The 27,098-nt window shown below is 36.2% G+C and overlaps 1 protein-coding gene across 2 annotated transcripts in view; it reads right to left on the bottom strand.

The window, feature by feature from the left end:
* Window positions 1-27,098, bottom strand: part of dpf1.L (double PHD fingers 1 L homeolog) — a 63,096-nt gene that overhangs the window by 24,045 nt on the left and 11,953 nt on the right. Inside the window, exons 2-3 of one of the 2 annotated variants that reach the window (XM_018230214.2) lie at window positions 13,646-13,806; window positions 7,916-8,023 (exon numbers count right to left, since the gene is read on the bottom strand). In XM_018230214.2, the coding sequence (XP_018085703.1) occupies window positions 7,916-8,023; window positions 13,646-13,806 (269 nt within the window). The remainder of the gene's footprint in view (window positions 1-7,915; window positions 8,024-13,645; window positions 13,807-27,098) is intronic. The other variant, XM_018230215.2, reaches the window with a different exon arrangement.

The raw sequence follows: 27,098 nt of genomic DNA, 5'->3' as shown, positions 1-27,098 counted from the left end.
GATCTCTGTCCAAGTAATACCATCAGCAATAATCTGTCTGTCCTAATAATGTTATCCTGACTGATTTGACTGTCCTAGTAATACTAAATTCACTAGTCCATACCTCCCAACATTTTGGAAATAGAAAGAGGGACAAAAAGATTTGCTGCGGCGACAATTTCTTGACCATGCCCATTTTTGTGGCCATACTCCCTAATTACCATGTCCATTTTACAAAATTTGGCAGGTTATGAAAGTTTGAACACATTTCTGTGGTTTTTATGTGCTATTGCAGTTTTGTTAATGAAGGTGAATTGCCCTTTAAAGGAATTGTTCAGTATAAAATTAAAAACTGGGCAAATAGATTGTATGTGCAAATAAAAAAAAATGTCTCTAATATAGTAAGTTAGCCAAAATTAATGTATAAAGGCTGGAGTGACTGAATGTCTAACATAATAGCCAGAACACTACTTCCTGCTTTTCAGCTGAGGATCAATTGCAAACTCACTGAACAGATATGTCCCATGGGGCCCCCATTCAAGTCGCTGGCTAACTCAGAGTTAGAGAGCTGAAAAGCAGGAAGTAGTGTTCTGCTCTGTTAGGGTGATGGCAGACTAGGCTACTGGTTTTCCTCGTGAGGCGACTTCAGGCGACTTCGGAAAACAAATCGTTCCGTGTGCCATCCCAACGGCAATTTACATTCTAGCCGGCATGAAGGCATTTAGAGGAGATTAGTCAACCAAAGAAGAGGCGATTTGTTGCTGGGTGACTAATCTCCCCCAGTAGCCTCGTCTGCCACCACCCATGGATATCCAGTCCCTCCAGCCTTTATAAACTTTCACTTCACACAGCCTTTATACATTACATTTTTGGCTAATGAACTATATTATAAACTCATTTTGCAAAGCCTATCTATTTACCCAGTTTGTATTTTTACACTGAACTGTTCCTTTAAACTGCAAATCAATTTCCCCAAGAGACCTGCTTATCTTAAACTGTTACAAAAGTAACTAAGTATCCATTCTGGGCTCTCTGCCAAAAGCCAATTAAGTTAGAAACTTTGTCTGGCTGTTCAGTGCAGGAGATAAAAGAGAAAGTCAGGATATTTCAGTAACAATCTAGGACTGCGGGTTCAGCTGTCAAAATTGGGACTGTCCCGAGAAAAACAGTTGGGAGGTATGCTAGACTCTGTCCCAGTATTGTATCCCCCATTGATATGTCTTTCCCATAATAGTATACCTAATGATGTGATTTCTCTGCAAGTGCTACCATTCCCAACAATCTTCTCTGCCAGTAATACAATAAACTGATCTGCCTGTCCTGTAAGCTATCCACATTTATCTGTATGTCCATGCAATACTTTCGCCAATCATCTGTAATGCCATCCCTACTCATTTGTCTGTGAAAAATTGCCATTCCAACATTTATATATGTCCCTGTAATACCATCCCCACTTACCTGTATGTCCCTGCAATGCCATCCCTACATCTGGTTCAGTAATCCATTACTATTAATTTATATCAATCCAGCATATTCTCCAGTGCCAGCATTGTGCAGAACTTTACAGAAATTATACATCTTTCACATCAGTCCCTGCCCCTGTGGGGGTTACAATCTAATTCCCTATCATATTCATACACACTATGGTCAGTTTATTTCAGGATTCCATTAACGTACAGGTACCTGTATATTTTTGGAGTGTGGGAGGAAACTGAAGTACCCAGATGAATCTATCCTGTTATAATTAGTGCTTGTTTAATCATCCAGAATATATTAGATTTTACTACACAAACATTTATTCTGTGGGGCTCCGTAACTCATTACACCACTGAAAAGCATCACAAAACTTCACATGCCATTGTCGGTATTTCCTGCTAAATACTACTTATAGAATTTCTCTTTGTAGGGTCTTTTGTAATATACAGTATCTGTCCCAGAAACAACATCCCCAGTGGCCTGTCTATCCCATTAGCCCCATTCCTCAAACTGTGTGTCCCAGTAACAAAACTGACTCTAGTCTGTCCCACTAACTTTCTCCCCACAGACCTGTCTGTTCCAGTAACACATTAACTTTGTTTTGTGTCCCATTAAGCACATTTCATAATCATATGTCTGACCTCATAAAATTATCTTAAAGGGGAAGTATCACCTGGATGAACAGTGTCTTTGCTATTTATCCTTAATACTACTCTGCTACTTTGTAAGCTTTAAGCACACCTCCAGCTCTAGTCTTCTATTTAGTGGTTGCTACCCGTTCCTGCAAAGATCTGTAAATGTTGTTTAAACAGTATTGATCAAAGTTTTCAGATCACCTCTAAAGGTGAAGAATCAGTATCTTTGCTTCTAATACATTTTCAAATGGATAATTTTGCATCTGAACAGACTAGCCTACAGCATACAGAATTTATAGGGGCTTATGACACATGAGAAATACATACAGCCCAAAACACCAAAGCACTGTTGCCCTGCAACCTTAAAGGAACAGTTCAGTGTGAAAATAAAAACTGTGTAAATAGATAGGATGTGCAAAATAAAAAATGTTTCTAATATAGTTAGTTAGCCAAAAATGTAATATATAAAGGCTGGAGTGAACAGATGTCTAATAAAACAGCCAGAATCCAACTTCCTGCTTTTCAGCTCTCTAACTCTGAGTTAGTCAGCGACTTGAAGGGGGGCCACATGGTACATTTCTGTTCAGTGAGTTTGTAATTGACCCTCAGCATTCAGCTCAGATTCAAAAGCAACAGAAATGACCCATGTGGCCCCCCCTCAAGTCTCTGATTGGTTATTGCCTGGTAGCCAGGGTAACCAGTCAGTGTAAACCAAGAGAGCTGAAAAGCAGGAAGCAGTGTTGTGACTGACATGTTTTACATCAAATCACTCTAGCCTTTATACATTACATTTTTGTCTAACTAACTATATTAGAAACATTTTTGATTTTGCACAGCCTATCTATTTACCCAGTTTTTATTTTTACACTGAACAATTCCTTTAAAGGGGAGCTATCACAAAAATTAAATGTAATATAAGCTTCAGCACACTGTAATAAGAAGTTGTCTAAATATAATCTTTTCAAAATTTTGTACTGTTTCTGAAATAATCAAGTTTACCTTCACTATCCATCTCTCAGCAACTGTTTCTCTTCATGCAGGAGTTATGAGTCAGATATTCATTGACAGTTAGATCCAATATATCTTATAGGGGGGCTCCTTTTGTCTAGAATATGTATTAGAGCTCACTCTATTAAAATTACCAGACATCATGTCTCTCTACATGCAGGATTTGTGCAAAAGGCAGCTATTTTGTTAGATCTGGTTTGGGCTGGAATCAGTTATTTGAGTGAGCGCTAATACATCTGCTAGGAAAGAAAGGCCCCCCCATAAGATATATTGGATCTAACTGTCAATGAATATTTGACCCAATTGCTGCATGAAGAATGAAGTGAAACAGATGCTGAGAGAGGAATAGTGAAAATAAACTTGATTATTTAAGAAACGGTGCAGAATATTTAATTGAATGTATTTAGAAAGTTTCTTATTTCAGTATGATGAAGTTTTTCTTTATATATATATATTTAACAAAAAATTTAACATGTTGTTAGTTTCCCAGGTGCCCTCAGCCATGTGACTTAGGAAGTTTGCATACTCAATTCCTTGTCCTCCAAGAGAATGTGAAAGCAGTTTCAAACTGATCAGGTGGCAACCCTAATTAGAAGTGCCCTTGATTTTTGCAATGATCTGCTAATCTTATACTACAATAACTGTTTACAAAGGTTCTCTTGATGGGCTACATGAATTTAGGCCTCAGTGGTCACTGTCAAAACAACCTCCTTTGCCCAACAATCTTTTTCTTTTGTGCCTATGGATAAACTGACCAATGTTATGACCGCATTAGTAAATGACAAACAAAATACACATGCAACTAATGAGTGCCAAATATAACAAAAAAAAAAAAAAGTAGGCAAAACCTATTAAAAAAAGGCTACGCTTATTTTGCTGCTGAATTAGGCCAAATTAGGCTAAATTACTGAAAACATAACACATTTAATATTTGTGGAATCAAGTTTAATAATGTATCAGAAATAAAAAAAAAATATATATGTATATATATATATATATATATATATATATATAGGTATATATATTTATATGTTTTATACCATTTTTGGTCTGCTTAGTAGCATGGACTTCCAGCCTTTTTTTTATAAGAGAAATAAAATTGCATTTTCTTTCCAGACAAATATACAAAAAAAACATTAATGCGTCTAGTCATGTGGTTTGATAGTTTCCATGGCAACTGCTTTTTTCATTTACCGAATAGCTGAATTAAAAAAAAAATGCTGAAGAAAAATGTGAGAGGGGAGAAGAAAGAAAGAATGGGGGGAGTGTGGAAGCAAGAGAGAGAAAGGGGGGAGAGATAGAAAGGAAACAGAGAGGATGGAGAGCAAGCAGAGAGTAAGAAATAAAAAAGAATACAGAGCAGAAATAGATACTAGACACAAAGAGAAAGTGCAATTTGGAATTAGAAGAGGAAAGAGATAATTAGTAAGGCTGCTGAAGAACAGCAAGTTGGAGAAGTATGAAAGCATCGCTTGCAGGGTAAAGTAAAGATACTTGCAAGAATAAGGGCAAATGAAGCATGAGAATAAAAGGGACAAAGGCAGATTTTTTGTTCTGTGTCTTGGATGCTGGTAGTTCAAGTTCATTAATTGCCAAATATAGGTCTTTTTTCCCTAAAGCTAGCTAATAGGTACTGAGGGCCTGGAAGGTAATTTCAAGTATATGGACAGGAAAAATAAGAATTTAGAGATTATGGAGGGGTATGGAAACCACCATAGGACCCAAACATGTATCCTATACCACCTCCACTGATGTTCATTTTACAATGAATATTCTTTATACAGGTTGGAGTTAAAGTACTAGTAATGTAGAAGGCTTGGTCCACGTCTGAAGAGGAGGAAGGAGGGGGGCGAATTCCAACCTACAGGCCTCCCACCTGCTGCTGCTGCTGCTTATACATCCCTGAAGTACATACTGAAAATATCTCTCAATTGCTACACAATATAATATATATATTTTTATTCCCAAAACTGCTGGATGCTGAGAGCGCAAAGTAAAAACCCTCTCACTTATGAGAAAGCCTTGTGCTACATATATCTCATATATATATATATATATATATATATATATATATATATATATATATATATATATATATATATATATATATATATATATATATATATAAAACCACATTTGTTTATCAAGAGACAATTTCTGTTCATTTACCAATCGTAGCACAATGGAAAATAGTTTAATGATCTTAGCTGTTGGCATGGTTCTGCTGTTTTTTATTACTGATTCAACACTGCAATCATATCAAGATCATATTCCTGCTCCCAAATATTACTTCTTTCTAAGAAGGATTCCATCTGGCTCACATGGAAGAAAATGAAACACTACACTGGGGATTTGAACCTGCAGTTTGGGAGGGGGAGGGGTCACAAGCAGGCAGAATGAAATGTGCCTCTTGCTCAGAGAGTGAAATGAGACAATTACCCTCCCCAGCACACACATAGCGAAACAGCAGAGAATCAGGTAAAACTAAATAAAGGCATACAGTATATAAACTTATAGCACACTAAACAAAATGCAAATTTTAAATCCCATTGCTGTTCTAATGATACTGGTGCTAATAACGGTGCACAGCCCAAGGCACAGGGCTATAAATGTTATTCTCTGTTTTGTTACAACAAAAGTATTGATTGTGCATTATAGGCATCTGTTTGTAATAGGTAGCTCACCTGACAGCACCTGATCACAGCTGGTTGGTTTATTTTGAAACATTTCAAATATTTGTAAGCATGTATTATATAAAGGATCCATAAGAGACCGTTAACCGAATAACATTCCCTCAATGCAGAATCTAATGGCAGACTCATTTGCTGCATTTAGGTAGGATAAAGAACTGCAGACTAAAGGCGGAGGCTCAATAACTGGTTTCTGTATATTGCAGGATGATCAGATTGAATATCTTTTAGAGATACATATTACTAGGCGTCTGCCAGAGAGCGGATCTCCTTGCTGCATAAAAGCAGGACTTATTTAGATGGTGCGAAGTATATTGTCTTATCACCTGCCTGCAAATTGTAATGGAAAACTTTACAAACTGATGCGTTTTAATAAACATCATGTGCACATCATATAGAAATATGATTACAAGGTATTTAGAGAACATGAGCTAGAATGCAGTATCTAATAGTTGCCCTTGGTGTTTAAAGATATGCTTCTGAAGAGACATGCAAGGCACTGCAAGTGTTCCAGAGCAGAGGTCCACTCCTGTCACAGCCACAGCCAGATACGAACTGAGAAAACTTTTATATGATCGTATGGATTTTATATGGTTTTCAAAGATAAGAAAACAAATACATCAGGCTTGACTACAAACAATGCTGCATCAGGTGAACTGTCTCTTTTTCATTCATCAAAACATGTATGATCAATCTTCAAAATCTCACTGATATATCTGTGCCTCCACCTCACTGGCCCTTACTCGCCAGAAAATGCTAGCCAATCCATTATTAACAGTGTGCAGTTAAGGGATCAGTAAGCACTCCATTAATTCTATCTCTATAAACTTAATTGCAATACCCTGCTTTCAACAGACACCTTACAGTGTTGTGCAGTACATACTTATCCCTCAACATGCTCTGTTGTCTTCTGTACTTTACCTTCAACAACACCAACCTCCAGTAGATTCCCTTTATCAATGATCAAGCACACACTCTGAGTCATGCCTCAAAAAGACATTGCATGCCTGTGTCTCAAATCAACGCACTGGCCCTTAATAATCCCTGACATGCCTTAGGTCCAAAATACTCATGCATGCCAACCATCTCTCCTCTGCCTCCAGCAGACTCTTGATGTTCTGCCTCTAAATAACATTGATGCTCAGCTTATAGTAAACAGTAGGATAATTTATCAACACTGGGCAAATTAGACGATGGGCAGTAACCCATGGCAACCAATCAAATTGTTGCATTCATTGTTCAACCAGCAGCTGCACGAAAAAAAGCCAAACGCTGATTGGTTGGTATTGGTTACTGCTAATTTGCTCAGTGTTGATAAATGAGCCCCACACACTCTGACTCCTACAAATTCCAACTGGATGGAATCAGGAAACTGTCTGCCCCTTGCATTCAGTAGACATACATCGCCCACCTATATTACTCACGTACTAACGCTTACTAGACTATTTCAAATTTACACAAGAGAACAAAAATATATGCTTTTCCTGCTAAACAGTTTTGTTCTGACATGCATTCAGTAAACTTTAAGAGATACTGACACCAGAAAATAACCTTTTTTAGATCTATCATAATATTGTTTTTGCATACTATTTATAATTTTGCCATAAAAGTATTTGTCAGATGCTTTTAGATTACCTTTCTTACCCCCATATTCCTCTATGAGGGAGCTGCCATATTTGTGCAGCAAGTCTGTTAGCATTAGAAACTCTGACAGGCTGAGATGGGACAGTCAGGTTGGAAAATCAGTCAGGTTAAGAACTTCAAGTAACAATTACTTACAAAAGCAGTATTATCCGTGAAAAACCATAAAATGACCTATATGTAACTTTTAATGTAGATTAATATTTTGAAAAGAAAATTTTTAGTGTCAGTATCAGTTTAAAATACTTTTAATTTCCACACGTATCATCAAAACTCTTTTTACTTAGACGTTGCAATCTCTCTAGTACTTTAATTCCATCTTCCATGTGGTTTCTTCTACCTTTGTTCAATACCTTGCCCTGTTACAGCTCATTCTTTTCCCTCACTATAATCTCAGCAGTTAACTCTTCAGTATACTGTGATCAGTGCATTGCAAGTCTCTTCTTTAGCAGAATACACCTTGGGATCCCTAACCTAACTCCTTACCAAGTTTAAACTCACAGGGCCTTAGGCGAGGGTCCTCCAAAATATCCAACCGCCTCTTCTTCCGCCAACAGCGAGCAGGATATGTGTAGATCTGTCCTGGAGATAAACCTGAACAAAGATACAGAAACACTGTAAGTCAATATATATTTGTACTGTTCGGTTCATATATTTTCGTGCAATATTAAAACTGATATTTAAAACTAGGAATGTAAGTTCAAAAACACAACCCAATGTATATTGCAGGCTGGAAACCAGACAATTAGGAATACACTTTGGCCAGTTGGTAGCTATAGTATAGTAAATTTATAGTACAGTACAGGTCAGTAATGAGCTTTACTATAATGCAAATCCCCACTCTCAACTTTTACTGACATATTACAAAAGCTTTAGCCTTTAGCTTTACTCATATACAGCCTGGTCTCAACAAGAATCCCTTTAATCAACACTTCACTAGGAAAAAAATATATCCTTTCTCTTCTCCATTCTCCAATGTCTCTTGCAAAATCCATTGACAGAGGTATGGCAGAATTAGAAATGCATTTCCAGTACAATACTTAGAATTTTATGGCATCCACAAAATATATTGAACCCACAGGCATAGGTTACCTTATGAGAAAACACGTTATGCAGAAAGCTCCAAATTACTGGAAGGCCATCTTACATAAAGTCCATTTTAGGCAAATAATTCTAATTTTTAAAAATTATTACCTTTTTCACTGTAAATAAAACAGTACCTTGTACTTGATTGTGACTAAGCTGCATGAATCCATATTGGTGGCAAAGTAATACTATTGGCTTTATTTAATATTTAATCTTAAGTAATGGTAATCCAAATGACAAAAAGATCTCTTATCCAGAAAACCATGGGTCCTAAGCATTCCAGATAACAGATCTTAAACCTGTATAAATAAATGATTGACAACATGCTATAATTCATACAGGCTTGTACATTAGTCGTGTTTTGTTATGCTAGACATCCAGTTACTCCAGCCTTTATAGATTACATTATAACTATATTAGAAACACTTTTTTGTTTTGCACAGTCTATTTATTAATCCAGTTTATATTTTTACACTGAACTGTTCCTTTAAAGGGGTGGTTCACCTTTAAAATAACTTTCAATATGTTATAGAATGACAAATTCGAAGCAACTTTTCAGTTGGTTTTCATTATTTTTTTTTATAGTTTTATAGTTATTTGCCTTTTTCTTCTGACTTTTTGCAGAATTCAAATGGTTGTCGCTGATCCTTTCTAAAAACAAATGCTCTGTAACAGGCTACAAATGTATTGTTATTGCTAATTTGTATTACTCTTCTTTCTATTCAGGCCTCTCCTATTCAAATTCCAGTCTCTTATTCAAATCAATGCATGGTTGCTAAGGTAATTTGGACCCTAGCTACCAGATTGTTTAAAATGCAAATTGAAGAGCTACTGAATAAAAAGCTAAATAGCTAAATAACTCAAAAACCACAAATAATAAAAAATGAAAACCAATTGCATATTGTTTAAGAATATCACTCCCTACATCATACTAAACGTTATCTCAAAGGTGAACAACCCCTTTAAGACTTACATAGAAAAAGGATTTTGTCATGGACCCTCTATATAGAAAAATACATTTACTGAAAACACCTTAAAACACATTTTGTTATATGCTACACTACACTCTTGACAGCTACATATCTGCGTAAGAGGAGTAAAAACACAAAAATGTATTATGTATATATTTTATGGCTAATCCATTAATTCACAAATCAGTGTATAGCTGTAGAAATTGGTGTGTGGATCACTATTTAATATCGAATGTTAAGTATCTAGGAATGCCATAGAGAATATGTCCTTTATTTTGTGGAACAATAAACAGCTTATTTATTGTTATCATCATGTTAGCAGTACCATAGGACCTTGGAACAAATGAATAAACATGTGTCACAGAATGAAATAGGAGTTTTTAAATGTATAGTTATATGCCAAACATACAGTAAAAACCCACACAACAGTATAAGCCCTGTAATGTCATAATATTCAACCATTCTGTTTATATGTATATATATATATATATATATATTTTATTTATTTATTTTTGCTGTCTTAGCAAACAGTCAGGGTCATGGAAAATATTTTTTGGCTGTTGTTCTATTAATGGTGAGTCAAGGGATTTTCATGGCTCACAGACTACACAAGGGCTCCATTTATTTCTTAGAATGGTGTTATGCATAGGCAGAGGGCGATTTTCATGTTTAGGGAGGCTAACTGAAGAAATGTTCTACACATGTTCTACACAGATTACTTCATAGTCATGGCTGGATTTACATAGCAGGTTCCCCTAGGCCTGCTGTTGTTTGTTGCCCCGTCCCCTCCCCTTTATTTATGCAAGTATGACCTAGGCCCAGGTATTGGTGTCCTTTCCACAAATCCGGGCCTGTTCATATTATCCTAGGGCCAGTTCCATCATGTGTAATACCCAGAATAGCTTGGAAGAAAAACGTAGTGCAAGTTTCAATTATAATACTCCAAAAGTTGTTGGTTAATTTTAGAGGTAGATACAGCAGGTAAAATTAAATATTATAAAGGTCCCTTTTCTATGTAAGTGCAGCCAGAGCCACTGCATGCAAGGAAATGAGATCCAGACACTATTATTATACCCCAAAAGCTGCTTAAAACTCAAATACAAAAATACTCCAGCTAAAACCTGTTCAGCTCATGTAGAAGTCAATGGCAGATGTCCCATTTACAATTTGAAGATTTTTCTTGACATCATGATCTGCTCTGGTTATCATACAATAATCTGAAAAAGTCGGGGTTTTGGGCAAACAACTCGAAAAAAGACACTTTTTCTGCACTAATTTTTTCAACTTATTTTTTAAATAAGTGGATGGGAGTTAGGTTGACTTTTTTTTTTTTTTTTTAAAAAAGGGAAAATTCAAACAGCTTTGGTCTGCCAGTAGAAAGCAAGAGATCAGCACATTCTGAAATTGTATCTGCCTTCAATTGGAGTCAGGAGATGCTACATCATCATGTATATGTATATTAAATTGTATTCCAATATCTCTGCCTGCATAGGAAAATGTAAATGTGTATGATCATAAGTTATAAACCATTCAGTTGCAGCACTTATATTATCAATGCTACTACGCCATGGTTCCCGAAATACCAAGATTACTTATATATGGAAACATGATATACTAATACATATACTTCAACAGCAATTTACAGACCACTAAAGTTCCTACAGACAAATTCAAGTAAGTCTAACAAAGTATATTCTCCCTGTGCTTGTGTGCGTTCCCTCTCCAGTTTCCTCACACACTCTTTAAACAGGCAAGTTAATGGATTATTGTGTGTGTGCATGCAACAGGGACTAGTGATTGTATTCTCAATGATGCCTAATCACTATAAGGTGCTGAGAAATATATCATATATAATACACAAAAGCCTTGAATATCCTGTAAATTATATCCTTATAAATGGTGAGTTCTGATGTCATCAGTTATAAACGGTGAGTTCTGATGTAATTTCTGTCACACGACTCACTCACTGAAATTTGTGTATTATAATAAATAAAGTACCCCCAGTTGTAAAATATAAGGATATTAGAAGTTACCTCGGAGTTCCATGACCTGTATAAAAACACTTGGCCTTCGGCCTCGTGTTTTTATATGGTCATGAAACTCCTTGGTAACTTATAATATCCTTATATTTTACAAGAGGGGGTACTTTATTCACTATATATATCCTTGCATCCTTTTTCTACCGGAGCTTTAAGTGCTGAGCTCTTAGCGCTCCAGAAACAGGCGAAAGACTGTGCGACTGGTCGGCATGCCTCCCCTTACTTTATGCTGCCCTAGGCCTTAGTGGCCTCACCGCAGATCCGAGCCTGATTCCAACATTTTTTTACTGGTACAACAAATGAAATATACATGAGTCAGTAAGTGGCTTTCCAATCATTGACTCATCCTGTCTTTTAGATACAAACAGTATGTTATGTGTCATTTGAATTTCTATTCCAACTTGCAGAGGAACCAGCCAGTAAAAATGTGATTCAGGAATAGTATTGAGAAATATCATCCAGGTGTGCCGGGGGTTGTGAGTGCACATGCTTGGGTGCAACGGCAGGATTTGCTTTAGAGATAATTTCTTGGAAATGTATTTGTTTCTGGAGAAGTCACACTTGCTTATTTTGTGCTCTATCCACAAGGCAATTTACACATTACCTTGATGCTATAGCATTTCCTTTTCATAATATGCCTAACCAGAGTAATTATACAGCAATTGGAGATGCTCCAATATCTTGACAATGTGCTGCTCTGCTGCTCCAGAAAATACAGAAAAAAAGTTTATCCCTAGCTTACATAGTATCACAGTTTAGAATTCATTAGTGCACACAGAAGTTGGGGCAGACAGGAATAGACTGGTATTTTCTCTGCAGGTATATCTACATCACTGTGGAAAGTGCTGGCCTTAGTATTACAGATCCCATTAACCAACCTGTCAAGGATTCCCCAGGAACATCCCATTTTTTATATATTTCCCAGTGTCTCAAGACATATTAGACAGGACTAATAAATTCCAGGTTTAGGCAACAGTGGTAGTAAAATGTTACCAACAGGAAGGGTGTAAGCAGCAAATCACACAGGCAATAATTATACTGTAAAGCTATATATGATATTTTAACTGTACAATTTTACAATCATGGGCCCTCAAAGTAAAATCCTTCGACTTCGAATATCAAAGTCGAAGGATTTACCGCTTTTACTGCGATCGAACAATTCAAAGGATTTTAATCCAACGATCGAACGATTTTCCTTCGATCCAAAATTGGCTAGAAAGCCTATGGGGTCCTTCCCCCTAGGCTAACATTGATGCTACGTAGGTTTTAGGTGGCGAACTAGGTGGTCGAAGTTTTTTTTAAAGAGACAGTACTTCGAATGGTCAAATGGCCGAACGATTTTTAGTTTGAATCGTTTGATTCGAAGTCGAAGTAGCCAATTCGATGGTCAAAGTAGCCAAAAAAATACTTTTTATTTTTTATTCTATTCCTTCACTCGAGCTAAGTAAATGTGCCCCTTAATGTTTATATTTTTTATATAAGGAAGCAAACTTCTTTGGTATACTGTTAGAAAAGAGACATAAGTTCTCTGTTGTGCTATATACTTCGCATATATCTTTGATCTAATATTTTGAATCACAATTAGAAATTATATAAAGGCAAATTTAAACATTCTTTGTAGCATTTTGTAGAAAGCATATTCATCAGCCAGGCTACCTAGATGGTCTTGTGTCCAGTTTAGACCCAACTTTCAATGAGAAATCTGCTTCAGTTAGATACTTATTCAGTTGAAAATAGATTTGTTATACTGCAAAGCAAGTGTAAATACTGAACTTTAGTGTTTCTAAGTGGAGTATATAAACACCTTCACAAAGAGTCAGACCCCTATAAAAGAGCAGATAAAAAGTAGAATAATTCCATACTTTTTAAAGTAACTATCTATGGAAAAAAAGATTTGTTTAGTTCATACTGAGTCAGATTATGTCTATGTTATCTGCCTCTCTGGAGCATCCTATTCATGTACGTCTGGGGAATTGTTATTTGGAGATATGTGCCACAGTACTGCACTGGTATCTCAGGCAATGCCGGAAGCAATACATTTTTTTAAAATCATCTTTTCCCAAAGCTACATTGCCTTCTGTTTACCGAGTGATTGCTGAAGGCACACACACACCTCTCACCTGGACCCCTGTGTGTTTTCTCCATCCAGATGTAGCAGTTGTTCTGGGCCACTCCAGTCTGAGAGTCCAGGAAGGGCAGTCTCATGCTCCTCTCTGCACACAGTCGGGCGTTGTAACTTCGACAGTGTTCTATCGCCTCTCTGTAAAAGTCTTCTCCGAGCCTGCAAGGAATAGAAGCAGCCATTTAGCAAATAACAATACAGTAGAGTCACTATGGGGTTATTGGGTAATCATTTAGCTTCCTAATACTACTACAGTACATTCCGAACATATTAATTATATTGGATTCATATATTAAAAGACACCAATGAGAAAATGTAATAAATGACAAAATGTTTGCCCTAGTGTAGTAACCCCTAGCAAACCAATAAGATTTTGCATTTTAAACAGGTAACCAGGTTGCTATAGTTTGATTGGGTGCTATAGTAGACAAAAAAGGTGGCCATACATGGGCAGATCAAAGCTGCCAACAGACAGCGTTGGCAGCTTATTGTCCTGTGTAGAAAATCATGCAGATCTCGATTTAGCAGGTTTGATTTTCCTGTCGGACAAAGGACCTCATCTGTCCTTGATTTCAACTTCCTGCATAGTAGCAATTGTGATCCAATTGTTGACTTTCAGGCCAACAATTATATCAGCCCGATACTGCTCACTTCAGGATGGACATACAGTACCAAAACAAGCGGAGTATATATGACCACCTTAACATTGCAACATTGTATATTTTATTACATATTTGTACATAGCAACATTAAAAGGCACCAGTGTTTAAGTCACAAGAAGTTGATTAAAAGATTTCCCTCCAAAATAGCATTCCCTATCTCAGCCACGACTGTTTAGTGCTACTTAATGTGAATGTATTATGGTAAAAACATCACAGTAATGCACATTTAAATGTATTCTTATTATGAAAAATGCAAAATGTGGCAAATTATTCCAGCCTTAAAATTTGAGTTGGTTACCTCAATTATTGTAATAATTTATATATTTCTTTGCTTTTACCTATCTCTTGTGTATATTTGCTTCTATGTTTCAGACTGTAGGGGTCAATTACTACTTCTGAGGCAGTGTGCAAGGTCGAAAACACTGCCTTTGCCTCTTGAAGAATTGCTGCACTGATTTATCAGCACTATATTCAAAAGGGATGTAGGCATCCCATCCAACTTGTGTTTCATACAGATTCGCCAGTTAGGGATCAGCAGGAGATGCAAGTTGCAGTGGTGCCCTAACAAGAAGAATATTTTGGGTTGCTTTTGTAAAAACAAGAGTAGTTCTTGTACAGACTGAATAGTCCTATACATTTTAAGTTACTTTGGATAGTCACAATGCTTTGTACATACTGTATGTTTATAAAATCGCACTGGAAATTCAAAGTACTTTTTCTTATATAAGTTGAGAGTCCTAGTATTATCAGAAGAAGAATAATTCCTCATTGGAAAGGCATTGCTGTGTCTGAATGGAGAGCCCCACTGATGCTCAGAGGATGATTTTGCACAGGAAAGCTTTATGTACACATACAAGTCATAATATAAACTTATATTCATAATATATTATTTGAGTTATAAAAGGGGGTGTTCACCTTTTAGCAACTTTTGGTATGTTTTAGATGGGCCTATTCAAAGTGATGTTTGAGTTGATTTTCATATTTTTTTAATGGTTTTGCAATTATCATTTTTGTTTTGCCTGTTTCTAGTCTGCAACTGAAAATGCAGACTAGTCTAGTTGTCCAGGTTGGCAACCAAAAGGTAGATCAACTGTGAGGGTTCAGTTTTACTGTTAATTCTATTTTAAGTTCTTAATATAATATCTTAAAAACCATGAAGACTCATTGCAAATTGTTTTAGAAAGCTGCTGTCTACGTCATACTAACAGATCATTTTTAGGTGAGCTTTTTATGTTAAACAAGAGGCCTCCCATGTCTAAGAGATTCCGTAATTAAATCTTACATCCGAATAAACCAAGCAATAAATCAACAATATTATGAAACTTTTGCAAAAGGCATTATGTGGCAGCTGTTTCTTATATTTATAAATGTATGGGGTCATATGTATTTCTTAGTAGATCAACATATGACTCTTTATAACACATTACCCATATAGGACTGTGAATGGCTGGTTTGTGCTTGTGAGTTAAAAAAAACAAATACAGGTATATCCAGAAAGCTCCGAATTACAGAACTGAACTGATGAGATATTATATTGAATCAAGTAACATTCATGTAACAAGTACTTTCCTGATCGCATTGTACTGCAGAATCCTACCAATGCTTTGTGTGCAAGTCATTCTAAGGAGTCTGAGCAATGCTGTTTTTGTATATATTTATAAAGTCAATCTGAAGAATCCTAGTAATGCTTTGTTCTTTTTACTGCTTTTCAACAGATTTAAAAAAAAATCACAAACCAAAATCCTAGCAATTAGCTTTGTGCATACATTTATAAAACCATATTGCAGATCTAAGCAATGTTTTGTGCTGAAGTCACTTACGAGGGACCTAGCAATGCTTTTTAAATATTCTGTAAAGTCACATTGGAGAGTCCTACCCGTGATTTTGCATATGTTTATAAACTTACTTCGGAGAGTCATAGCAATTAACTTTGTGTGCATGTTTATAAAATCCTTTTGTGTGTATTCTTATAAAATCAAATAGAAAGTCTTGGCAATTAGCTTTGAGCATAATATTATACAGACACATTGGAAAGTCACTGGGAATGCTTTGTGCATGCACGGGATTATCTGCGTGTATGGACCCTGTCAGATAGCCTATCCGATCCAAAAATCGGCTAGTATCTATCTTAGGTAGCCTTCTATATATAATCGATCTGCCAGTACATTAAATTCACATTCAAAACCTTTTAAAAGCTTATTTTATTGCTGGGGCCCTCAATTCAAACCAAGTCAGGACACTATCTGTAAAGAGTCTGTATACATCTGCATGGGTTTATTCAACACTACAAACGCATACAGAGAGGTTAACAGACTTCTGATTAAATACATGACCATAGTGTGCATAGTAGGGACCTATTATTGTAAGCCTGGCAGGGACTGATTTAATGATAAGGAACACTGCATGTTAAGCTGTTACTATATAAATAAATTATACTGTAATTATTATTATCCTTAATTTATGAAGTGCCAACATATACCCAATGCCTTTATAGAAATTAAACATCATTCACATCAGTCCCTGCCCCAAGCTTAAAATCAAAGGTCCCAATCACATTCACGCTCACCGCGGACAATTTCATCAGAAGGCAATTGACCTGCATGTTTTTGGAGTGTGGAAGGAATCCCACGGGAAGAACATATACACTGCTTGCAAGTAGCGCCTTGGCTGTACTCAAACCTAAGCCACCAGTGCTACAAGGCAGTCATAATGAACACTGTGCCACCATGCTGCCCATAAAGCTAGATGAGCCATGCTACTGCTTTGTGCTATACTGTGTATCTATACCCCTCTAAATAGAACAGAATGTTGCAAACTCTTGCTCTGCTGACTGGCATGGTTTGAAGCAGCTAAGTTTATCATTCCCAAGTATTTTAGGTTCTTCTCTATCAAGAATTCTTAGTACATTTTACAAGTACTAGGGCACTATGATGCCTATTCTGATTCCCTGCTAAAGTGATGCAGCCTAGACATATTAACTTGCTCTACATAGTTTTGTGTCAGTGGAAAACAGAGATACCATTCTTCAAAGGAATAGACTACGGAATTAGTAATTAGAATAAACAGGAGTGAGCCCCATGGCACACCACTTAGATCTTTAGGCAAGTTGCAGGATGGACCATTAGCAACCTTCCTCTACCAATAAACAAAGAGTACCACTAAAACTAACGTATCTTCGTTTAAGATGTAAACATTTAAGGGGCACTGTATCAATAGCCTTGGGGAGAACAGCTTTTACGAGGCCTGGACTGGGATTCAAACCAGGCCCTGGCCTTTACAAACGCCCAAACAGCCCCCCACAGTCATAAATAGTGACTGCCTATGGCATCTTACAGCAGCCCCTCTGGCATTGCCAGAACCCATATATTGCCAGTCCGAGCCTGGCTTTTACAAGGCTATCTTCTCAACTGCCAAGGCTAAAATCTTCTTTGTGTAATATCTAAAATAGGAAGTTATCACATAAGATGCATTCTAGAATGCAGGTCAGTTGTTTTGAAAAATCACCACAGAAGATTTTTCATTATAGACGGGGGAAGCCAGGGGGAAGCCGTTCGGGGAGATTAGTCGCCCCAAAGAAGAGGCGATTAGTCACCAGGCGACTAAATCTCCCCGAATCGCCAGGTGTGCCCTTACCCTTTTTCGTGTATTTATTGATGTAATATAGTCCCACAATTTTTACCAAGTAAAATAATTTTAGATATTTTCCTTTTTTTTCTATATAATTTATATCAGGTGCCAGGGTATTAGTCTTATTGTATTAAATTTACAAAACAATGGAATATAAACTGGTTTCAGTTCTATTCCTCCTTGATATATTATGACCAGGGGCATAGTAAAAGAGAACCTGTCGCCCTAAAAAATCATTCCAAATCCTATTTTATGATATCAGTCATAAAAATAAATTATCACTAAATAAATTATTTAAAACTTGTTTCTTTTATTCTTGGAATTCACAATCACAGCAAGCAGGCAGGCGCCAGTTTGTGGACACTGTTATTAAGGCAAGCTTTGCATCATCCCAAATCTTGTTTAGGCGTCAGAATGGGGCATCTGATGCAAATGTCAATGTATTGGCTACTTAATTAGATGGAGGTGAGGAGGGAGGAGGAATGAGAGGAGAGCTGTGACATCTAGAATGTGCAGAATGGAAAGTGAAAATAATTAGCTGCCCCGGCTCTATGCCTAAGGCATAGAATCAGGGCAGACAATACATGTTTGACAGCTAAGACTTTTAAACATTTTTAATAAAAGGTATGGAATCTTCAATAAAAAAGTGTATTAGTTTCATGTTTCATTTGAAAAGGACTTGCATTATCCAACTTTTATGTCTGGGTGACAGTCCTCTTTAACTTGTCTAGTAGGATTTGTTATTGCCATTAACCAGAGCAAGCATGCATTCATTTTGTACATTGCATAAGACTGAAAACAAGCAAAATGCTGGAGGAAAAAAAGAGAATAGCAATAAAGTGACTTTATAATTGTATATTACTGCTGTTCCCCCTTTGTAAGTAAGCCTCAAAGAGTTGAATGAAGTTAATAAACAGACCAAGTAGACTAAAGAATAAGCAGACGTTTCATACTCAAGCAGCACATTTATTGGTAGCAGCCTTCTGTGACCTATTCCTGGCCTACTAGAACACTATAATATCTAATGCTGTGCCCAGTGCTTGTCAGCTCTAGAGTTTGAAAATCTCCTTTAGCCATTTTATATTTTCACCAAGTGCCTATACAATTTCTGTGTACCTGCTACATAAAAGGGGTTATTTCTTAAGGTCCAAATGCCAAAAACTAGAAATATTTTATTTCTTTTTTTTACTAGAAAATCTGAATTTTTAGTGGGGAAAAAAACCTCAAATTTTTCGAGATTTATTATACCCAGAGGATAGAAAACATCCGAATCCAAAAATGGCAACAGGTTCGAGGCTTGCAAACATAAATCTTTCCCTTTGTATAAATCATTCATTAGACCAGAGTAAGGTTGCCAAGAAAATATGCCAGCTTTCCTGTATTGTTACATTACTTTCCTAATAATAACAATCGGCATCAACCATAATTTGTATCTGTCAAGTCAGTAAAATACTGGTCAGGTGGCAAATTTTGTGTAGAGCTTAAATAGTGTCAACCTACAAATTTTAAATACATGACGTCTACATTTTTCCATCATATTAAAAAATCTATCACACTAAAGCATGTACTGCTCTTTGTGAATATTAAAAACTGTTTTATTATCCTCTACAAGGTCGTTATAGCACAGATACAAATGTGCATGCACTTGCACCTTAAAAACTCCTCTTTTGGTACAACTAAAGTAAATAAACAACATGCATGTCCACAGAAAAGGTTTTCTGTTTAAATTGTTGGAATATTTTCTTAGGGTTATGGCACAACAACTTTTTGATTCCCAATGAAACGCCCATCAGTAAGAGCCCTAAGAAGCACTTACCATCTTTCCACTGGGGTAAGCTGGGGGTCATTCCATTCTATGTATTAAGGTATTTGATGCCACATACATACCAACATAGATGAATATTTATCATCTATTGATGACTCTTCCCATACCATGCACTTTTCTGAGCTGAAGCTATATATAAGAAATGGTACAGTTTTTCATCTGAGAAGTAAAAACAAGCTGATATAAAGTCTGGGAGAGAATGTTTCTGTTCCCCTTAATAAATTCCTGTGGGACAACTGATTGGAGCTCTGAGGGAACAGAAAATTGCATTTGCCGCATAAAGTGATTCAGGTGCTGGATGAATTATTCATTGTGTACAGGCAGAAAACAGAACCTGTTCACAACAACTGCAATGGGTGATATATCCAAAGAAAAGGGACATGTTGAATGGTTTTGACAGGGATGTCCAAACTAAGACCTGGGTGGGATAAATATGGCTGGTTCACAAGTTCTGTAAAGGTTACATTAATTAAATTGACACTGACAGCTGCAAAAATCTCTTCACTGATATATATACAGTATATAAACCTTTTACTGGAGGAAAATAGTCAACCTTTTAGCTTTTCTGTTGAAACTCTACCAGAATCTGCACAATGACCTGTTTGGTTGGGTTTGCTTAATGAGACACACAAAATACAAGGGAACCCAAAAGCAAAATTTGACAAACAGGCAGGTAGTCTGAACCATTGAGATCTTTTATGCCTTCGATTTCAAATTGGTGTAGAAAAAAGGTAGGTTTTTAAATCATCTGCAGTTTGTACTACTGAAGTGACAACGTATCAATCATGCATGAGTTGTAAAGGTGGCAAGATTTAAAAGTATAATATAGCAAGTCTAGAATATTTTGAGCTGTTAAGGGGGAGAAAAAGGGAATCATGGTTTCTATGTTCTGTTTACTGGAATATAAAATGTGTGTTGCCTTATAATATGTTTTCTATTTCTAATTGGTAAAATAGGATTATAAATTAAAAATGTTATTTATATTATTGTGTGTGTGTATATATATATATATATATATATATATATATATATATATATATATATATATATATATAGATAGATCAAATAAATCATTAACTTTTTTCATGATAAATCGTGGTGTGCAGCAGCATTCTTCTCGAGTGTATATATATATATATATATATATATATATATATATATATATATATATATATATATATATATATATATACACATATAATACACAAAAGCTATGAATATCTTGTAAATTATATCCTTATAAACGGTGAGTTCTGATGTCATCAGTTATAAACGGTGAGTTCTGATGTCATTTCTGTCACATGACTCACTGAAATTTGTGTATTATAATAAATAAAGTACCCCCAGTTGCAAAATATGAGGATATTAGAAGTTACCTCGGAGTTCCATGACCTGTATAAAAACACTCGGCCTTCGGCCTCGTGTTTTTATATGGTCGTGAAACTCCTCGGTAACTTATAATATCCTTATATTTTACAAGAGGGGGTACTTTATTCACTATATATTGTATATACATCAGTTACAGAGTTTCTGCTAAAATATACTGCTAAATATAATGCAGTCGCTTTGTAAATAATAACTCTATTAAAGGAGTTTCACAATTACTTAAAGGAAAACGGGCTATAACACTCCAATGTAACAAAGGAGCAGATTCTACAAGAGAATAATATATAGTGAGTGAAATTTCCATTTATACCATTTTAATGACTGTACCATATATATTCAACAAGCTTATAATTACATTTTAAAATGAATTTCATTAAAAACCAATTATTTAACCCTTTGACTGCTGATGTTTTGGAAGATTAAGGGTGCTTCTCAAAAACATACTTTTCCTGTAGCATTACCTTTAACCCAGAAATATATTTGTTGGCTGTCAAAACATATCAGGATACAAAACAAATATTATGGTTCAAAGGATACAAAGAGCATGCTACATGCATGCAGTATGGTGGACCTTGAGGAGAACATATCTGGGACTGTAAATGTATTATGGTCCAAAAGAAGCTATGAGGTGATATAGGCTAGGGTCCTGCGCGGAACCATGTTCTATGACCAGGACCAGACCCCGCAACTCGCGACCCGAACCAGCAAACAGGAAGTGATAGTGCTGCAAACCCGGAAGTGATGTGATCAAAAGTGGGCGGGACAGAAACTGTTTTGTAAAACTTTAAAAGGAGTAAAATTTAGACAATATTACTTAAGATAACACATTTTTTATACCTGCACCTGAAAATCCTCCCCTCATTCCGTAGGGTGTCAGCTTTTTTTGTTGGTAACCCGCGGGTACACGACCCGCTAGAGGACTCTAATATAGGCAGCCACTCCAAATGATTATATGAAGGAACATGGTGTTAAAAAGAGCAATAGAGTAATCTGTATTATTTGCAAGGCTGTACAAGTTCAGTTCCTCAGTTTTTACTGTTTGAAGTAATTTGTCTTCTCTCAAATAAAAATGCTGTTTCTTTCATTGATGATGCTGCATTCTTCTCTGTTTACGCCTTACTTATATTTTACAATTCAAACTCCCATTTTTTTATAAACAGTAAAAAAACAACAACAAGTATTCCTGACAGCCAGTAAAGTGTTAATAAGTGTAAAAAAATTATTTTCCTTTAGGATTTCCTAGTTTGTCCAAAAGTCTGTCTCAAAGTGTTGTTACGACAAGAAAATGCACTTTGAGAAATGAACTTTGCTAAATACAAATCATTTGCAAGGAGACCTTTGAGGAGAAAGGCTAAGTGATATCAAAAAGTGCCTTTCTTTACAAACATGTATGTACTGTAGCTGTGTCTCTTTGGAGTTTCTCCTGCCCTTGATTGATCGTCTGGCAGGGTGCACATGGAGCAGATTTCAGCTCAAGTGTGCATTTTTGGCTTCCAGAAGAATGCAATTATAGTCAATAAGTGTAATGTATGGAATTCCAAAACTCAGAGCAAACCCAAAGTTACCGGTCTTGGCTCAAACTTCTGCCTACAGCAACCGCCTTTGGCTTCGGGAGGAGCCCTCCACTACTCAGATTCTGCCAGGACTTAACGTGAAAGGACCAAGGGGAAACCAAACATGAACTAGAGAATGGGGATCAAGGAACGTAGTCAAGCACTGTCTGGGTCAATACCAAACTGGCCAGGTCAAAACCAAACAGACAATACGGTACCAAATCAGGAGCAGAAGCGTAGTGAGGTCAAGGTCAAAGCAGGTAACGGTCAAAACCAGAAACAGACAGGATTATCACACCCAGGAACTATGGAACATATACCCTTATTGGGCCATTATTCAATGCAGAGCAGGGGTCTTTATAGGCCTAATGGCTTACACTGATCACCTGGGGCCAGATTGATAATTGGTGAACCAAGCCATGCCTACTTGCAATTACAAGTATTGCAGTGGGAGTGAACCAGGGCCTTAGCTGTCTGCTCACATAAAGCAGTGGTAACTCAGACAGCCTGGAACACCAGATTCCAGGTTCAACTCCAGGCAGGATGTTAAAAGAAGAAGTTCAAAAGAAACTAGAACATGAGAAAGTAAACAAAGGTCCTGGGTTAAATGGTATTCACCCCAAGGTACTAAAAAACATCATAAGAATGCTTTTTCAGGCCACTACTTTCTGACAAGCACTTGTAAGGTGATTACAGTGTCTATGGGAGGCTGTTCAGATGCTGTAACACACGTCATTATGACTACTTAAAACACAGAGCTTGAGGCTAATGGCACATCGGTCAGTACTCTGTTCGAGTATATATACACCAACAGAGAAAAGCGATTCCACTGCCTTCTGCTACCTGAATGTGTGTGTGCTGGCTGACATGGGATGGGATCAGCTTGTCAGCACACAAAGAGCAGATTTTGGAGCAAAAATGCATATTATAGCGTTTCTGTTACAAAATCCGCTCTCTGTGTGCTGAAAGGGTGGTTACTGACTCATAATGACTTTTGGGGCATCTTGAATTTTTTTGGCATGAAATTAAAGTTCACCACAGAAAAACTCACCCAAAATAAAAAACTCACCCACTTTCTTTTTGTTTTTTAATGGGATTTTTAGACGTGTATTTATCTTAAATATATTGTATTATTTTACTTTTTTGTGGTGAGCACTAATTTCACAACGCCCCTTAGGGTCCTATGTAAGATTGTTCAAGCTAGCGAACTTAACAAAAAAAGATTCTTGTGAGCTCTAAGAAAACTCTAAATTGAAATGAGTGGATTGTGTGCAATTTACATATGCACACAGAAAACCAAGATATACTAATCCAGTGATCTGTCCCTCACTGCAAATAATCTGATTGCAAAAGAAGAGAGCTCTAACCACATTTTTTTTATCTGCCGAGAGCGAAACACTAGGGGGGTTATTTTCTAAGCTTTTTTTTATAAAATCTGACTTTTAAAAAAAATAACTTATTAAACCCCAAGGGCTAAAAAGCCCGAATATAAAAACACGGCATCTCAAATCTGTCGAGGTTGCATAATAGTCAATGGGAACAGTCCCATAGATTTTTGGTTGTGTCGGGGGTTTCGGGCAATTTCACGATGTTTTCGGAGCTATTGGGTGAAAACTCCGATAAATTCGGAGATTTCGGGGAAAATTCACGGAAAAAAACGTGAAAATCAGAGCTTTTCCCGCAAAGCAAATTTTTGGGAAAATGTAATAATAAATAAGCGTTAAAAACTCGAGCGGATTAGATCGGAGTTTGTAGCAGCCGATATTGAGATAAATTCGGACCTTGATAAATAACCCCCTAGCAGTGTTTAGGATTGAATGATCAGATTTTAACCATTCTCTCTCATCACATGTGGTAAACAACATATGGTACCTGATTTAACTATTTGTTACCTTTACAGTAAATACTTGTTTTTAAAACTTTGAGACAGATTTATTAATTTTCACATTCTGCTGCAATTCACTTAAGTCATGGCAATTTGTTTGTGATCATGATTTTTTCCCATGGTTTCATTGTTTTGCAATTGTGTGTATTTTTTTTCTTTAAATCAAGGCATTAGGCATTATTATTATTTTTTTAAAATTTAATTAGATTAGTGCCTGTCTGTATATCATTTTAATCATATGGTGAACAATGTTAGATGCAACATATTCTTTAAATAAACAAGTTATTGTTTATTCAGAAAGCATGCTAAACATAAGTGCCAAGATAGAACAGATACAGCTAATATAGCCCTAAAAACTTGTATAACCTTATGTTAGTCAAATGTTTTTCCCTTTTTATAGTCAGTCTATGGTCAGTCTCTGCAGATGTCTCTCTAATTAGCTTCCTTTATGCAACTCTTCAGTTTTCTCTGATCCTATTAAATCACCCAGGCTCTATAGCCCCTAACTAGTTCCCTACTCAAATCCCATCACCTACTACAGTATTCTCCTTTTTCTCTTTCTCTCTCTCAGTCTGTTAAGGATTTGATGGACTTTAAGGGCAGGACTCCACGGACGATTCCAATGCGATCCCACGCGCTCTGCAAAAACGGAGGCGTCACGTTGGATGCAACGGAATAAGGTAAGTAATTCTATTGTCAGATCGATATATATATATATATATAAACTAGTTATTAATGAAAGCACTCATGGCTTAAATACCCCACACACCATATTTTTTACACCCACAGATGGTCAATTAAAGTGCAATATGCTAAATATAAATTACCAATAGATAAACACTCAGATATAAAGAGTGCAACAGTATAACAGTATAATACATCCGTGTGTTTAAAAAGTAACAATTCATAACATTAATGGGGCCATTTATTAAACATCAATTTTTTCTGGTCAAGGTTTTTAGGGGAAAAACTAGAGTTTTTTTTGGAATTTTTAGAGCTTTATCCCTAAAGATGCTAAAAATCCGAAAATACTCCATCTCAAACCTGTCCAGGTCATGTACTGTAGAAGTCAATTGCAGATGTCCTTGAAGTTGTTTTTTGACATTATTACCTATGCTCTATAATCTGAAAAATTTGGGGGTTTTGCCCGATAATCTGAAAACTCGATTAAATTACGGAAAATCAATCTACGATACCAAATGATGTTCGCTTTTGGTGTGATGTTTTGTCGCTCCGATTTTTCAAGAAAAATAATTGATTTGAGTTAAAATTCTGGAAGGGAGTTAGGCTGACTTTGTTTTCAGAAAAAATTTTAGACAGATTTGTGTTTTAGTAAATCAGCCCCTAAAAGTAGCAAATCATATAACTACATGTGAAACTGAATTCATTAACCAAATGCATTAAATACTAAACTTATTAAATCTATTTAGCACGTGCTAAAAAATGATCATCATGATCAATGATCTCACAAATTGGTTAAGGTACGATATTGTGACTCGCTCACAATATACAGTCTCGGTAACAAATAACCCTAAGCCACACCTATTAATAAATCCATAAAGGAGGTGTAAAGTAGCCACACTTTATCCCCAAACCCCACATAATTGCATCTTACATGAATTCATAAATCTCAGGGACAGCAGTCCCATGAGCCACAAATAAATAAATAAATATATATATATATATATATATATATATATATATATATATATACTCAGTGGAGTAACTACCTATACAGCAGACCCCACACTCGCACGGCAGCCTGGTACAGGGTCTGTTGTATCATAGTCTCCCTACTGACAGGGAGGAGGACTGTTTGCACTGGGCACCCTCAGTAGACGGGGAGCAAAGCTAAGTTACGCACAGATATATATATTTAGAGATCTGCATCAGTCTACACAAATACCTTTATCAAGTTACATTTTGTGCCTAGATAGGGTTACATGTATACAAAAAAAACAGCAACCATGGGACTTGATTTCCACAAAAAAGTTTAGTATTATGAGAACAGCATGTAAAACATCAACCACATGTTCTCATAATACAATGTGAAGGGGTAGTCCCTAAATTGCTTGGTTGTCTGCCTTTTGTATACATTGTTCTAATTACTGTGCACCAGGGCAATAGAAAAAAGCAGGTGCTCTCCATGTGTTTAATATAGTATATATATATATATATATATATATGTACAAACGCTTACACTCATATTCGTTTGGGTGCAGGGTCAAATATTAAATACAAAGTTCCAAAGCACTCCAGTTTCCGTGAAAATATTTAAATTTTATCCATACTTGTGCTTGTATATATATATATATATATATATATATATATATATATATATATATATATATATATATATAAAACACTTTAAGCTGTAACAATTGGGATGTCTTCTCTAGTAAACTCTCTGCATCCCTTTTCTCACTGTACATTGTTTTTTACCTTTGCCACATGCCTCTACACCTGTCCCTGTGACCCACCAACTGTAAATATCTTGGGGTAGAATACACAAG

The sequence above is a fragment of the Xenopus laevis genome, chromosome 8L, assembly GCF_017654675.1.
Source record: "Xenopus laevis strain J_2021 chromosome 8L, Xenopus_laevis_v10.1, whole genome shotgun sequence".
Taxonomy (NCBI): Eukaryota; Metazoa; Chordata; class Amphibia; order Anura; family Pipidae; genus Xenopus; species Xenopus laevis.
This window is presented reverse-complemented; position numbering and strand designations above follow the sequence as displayed.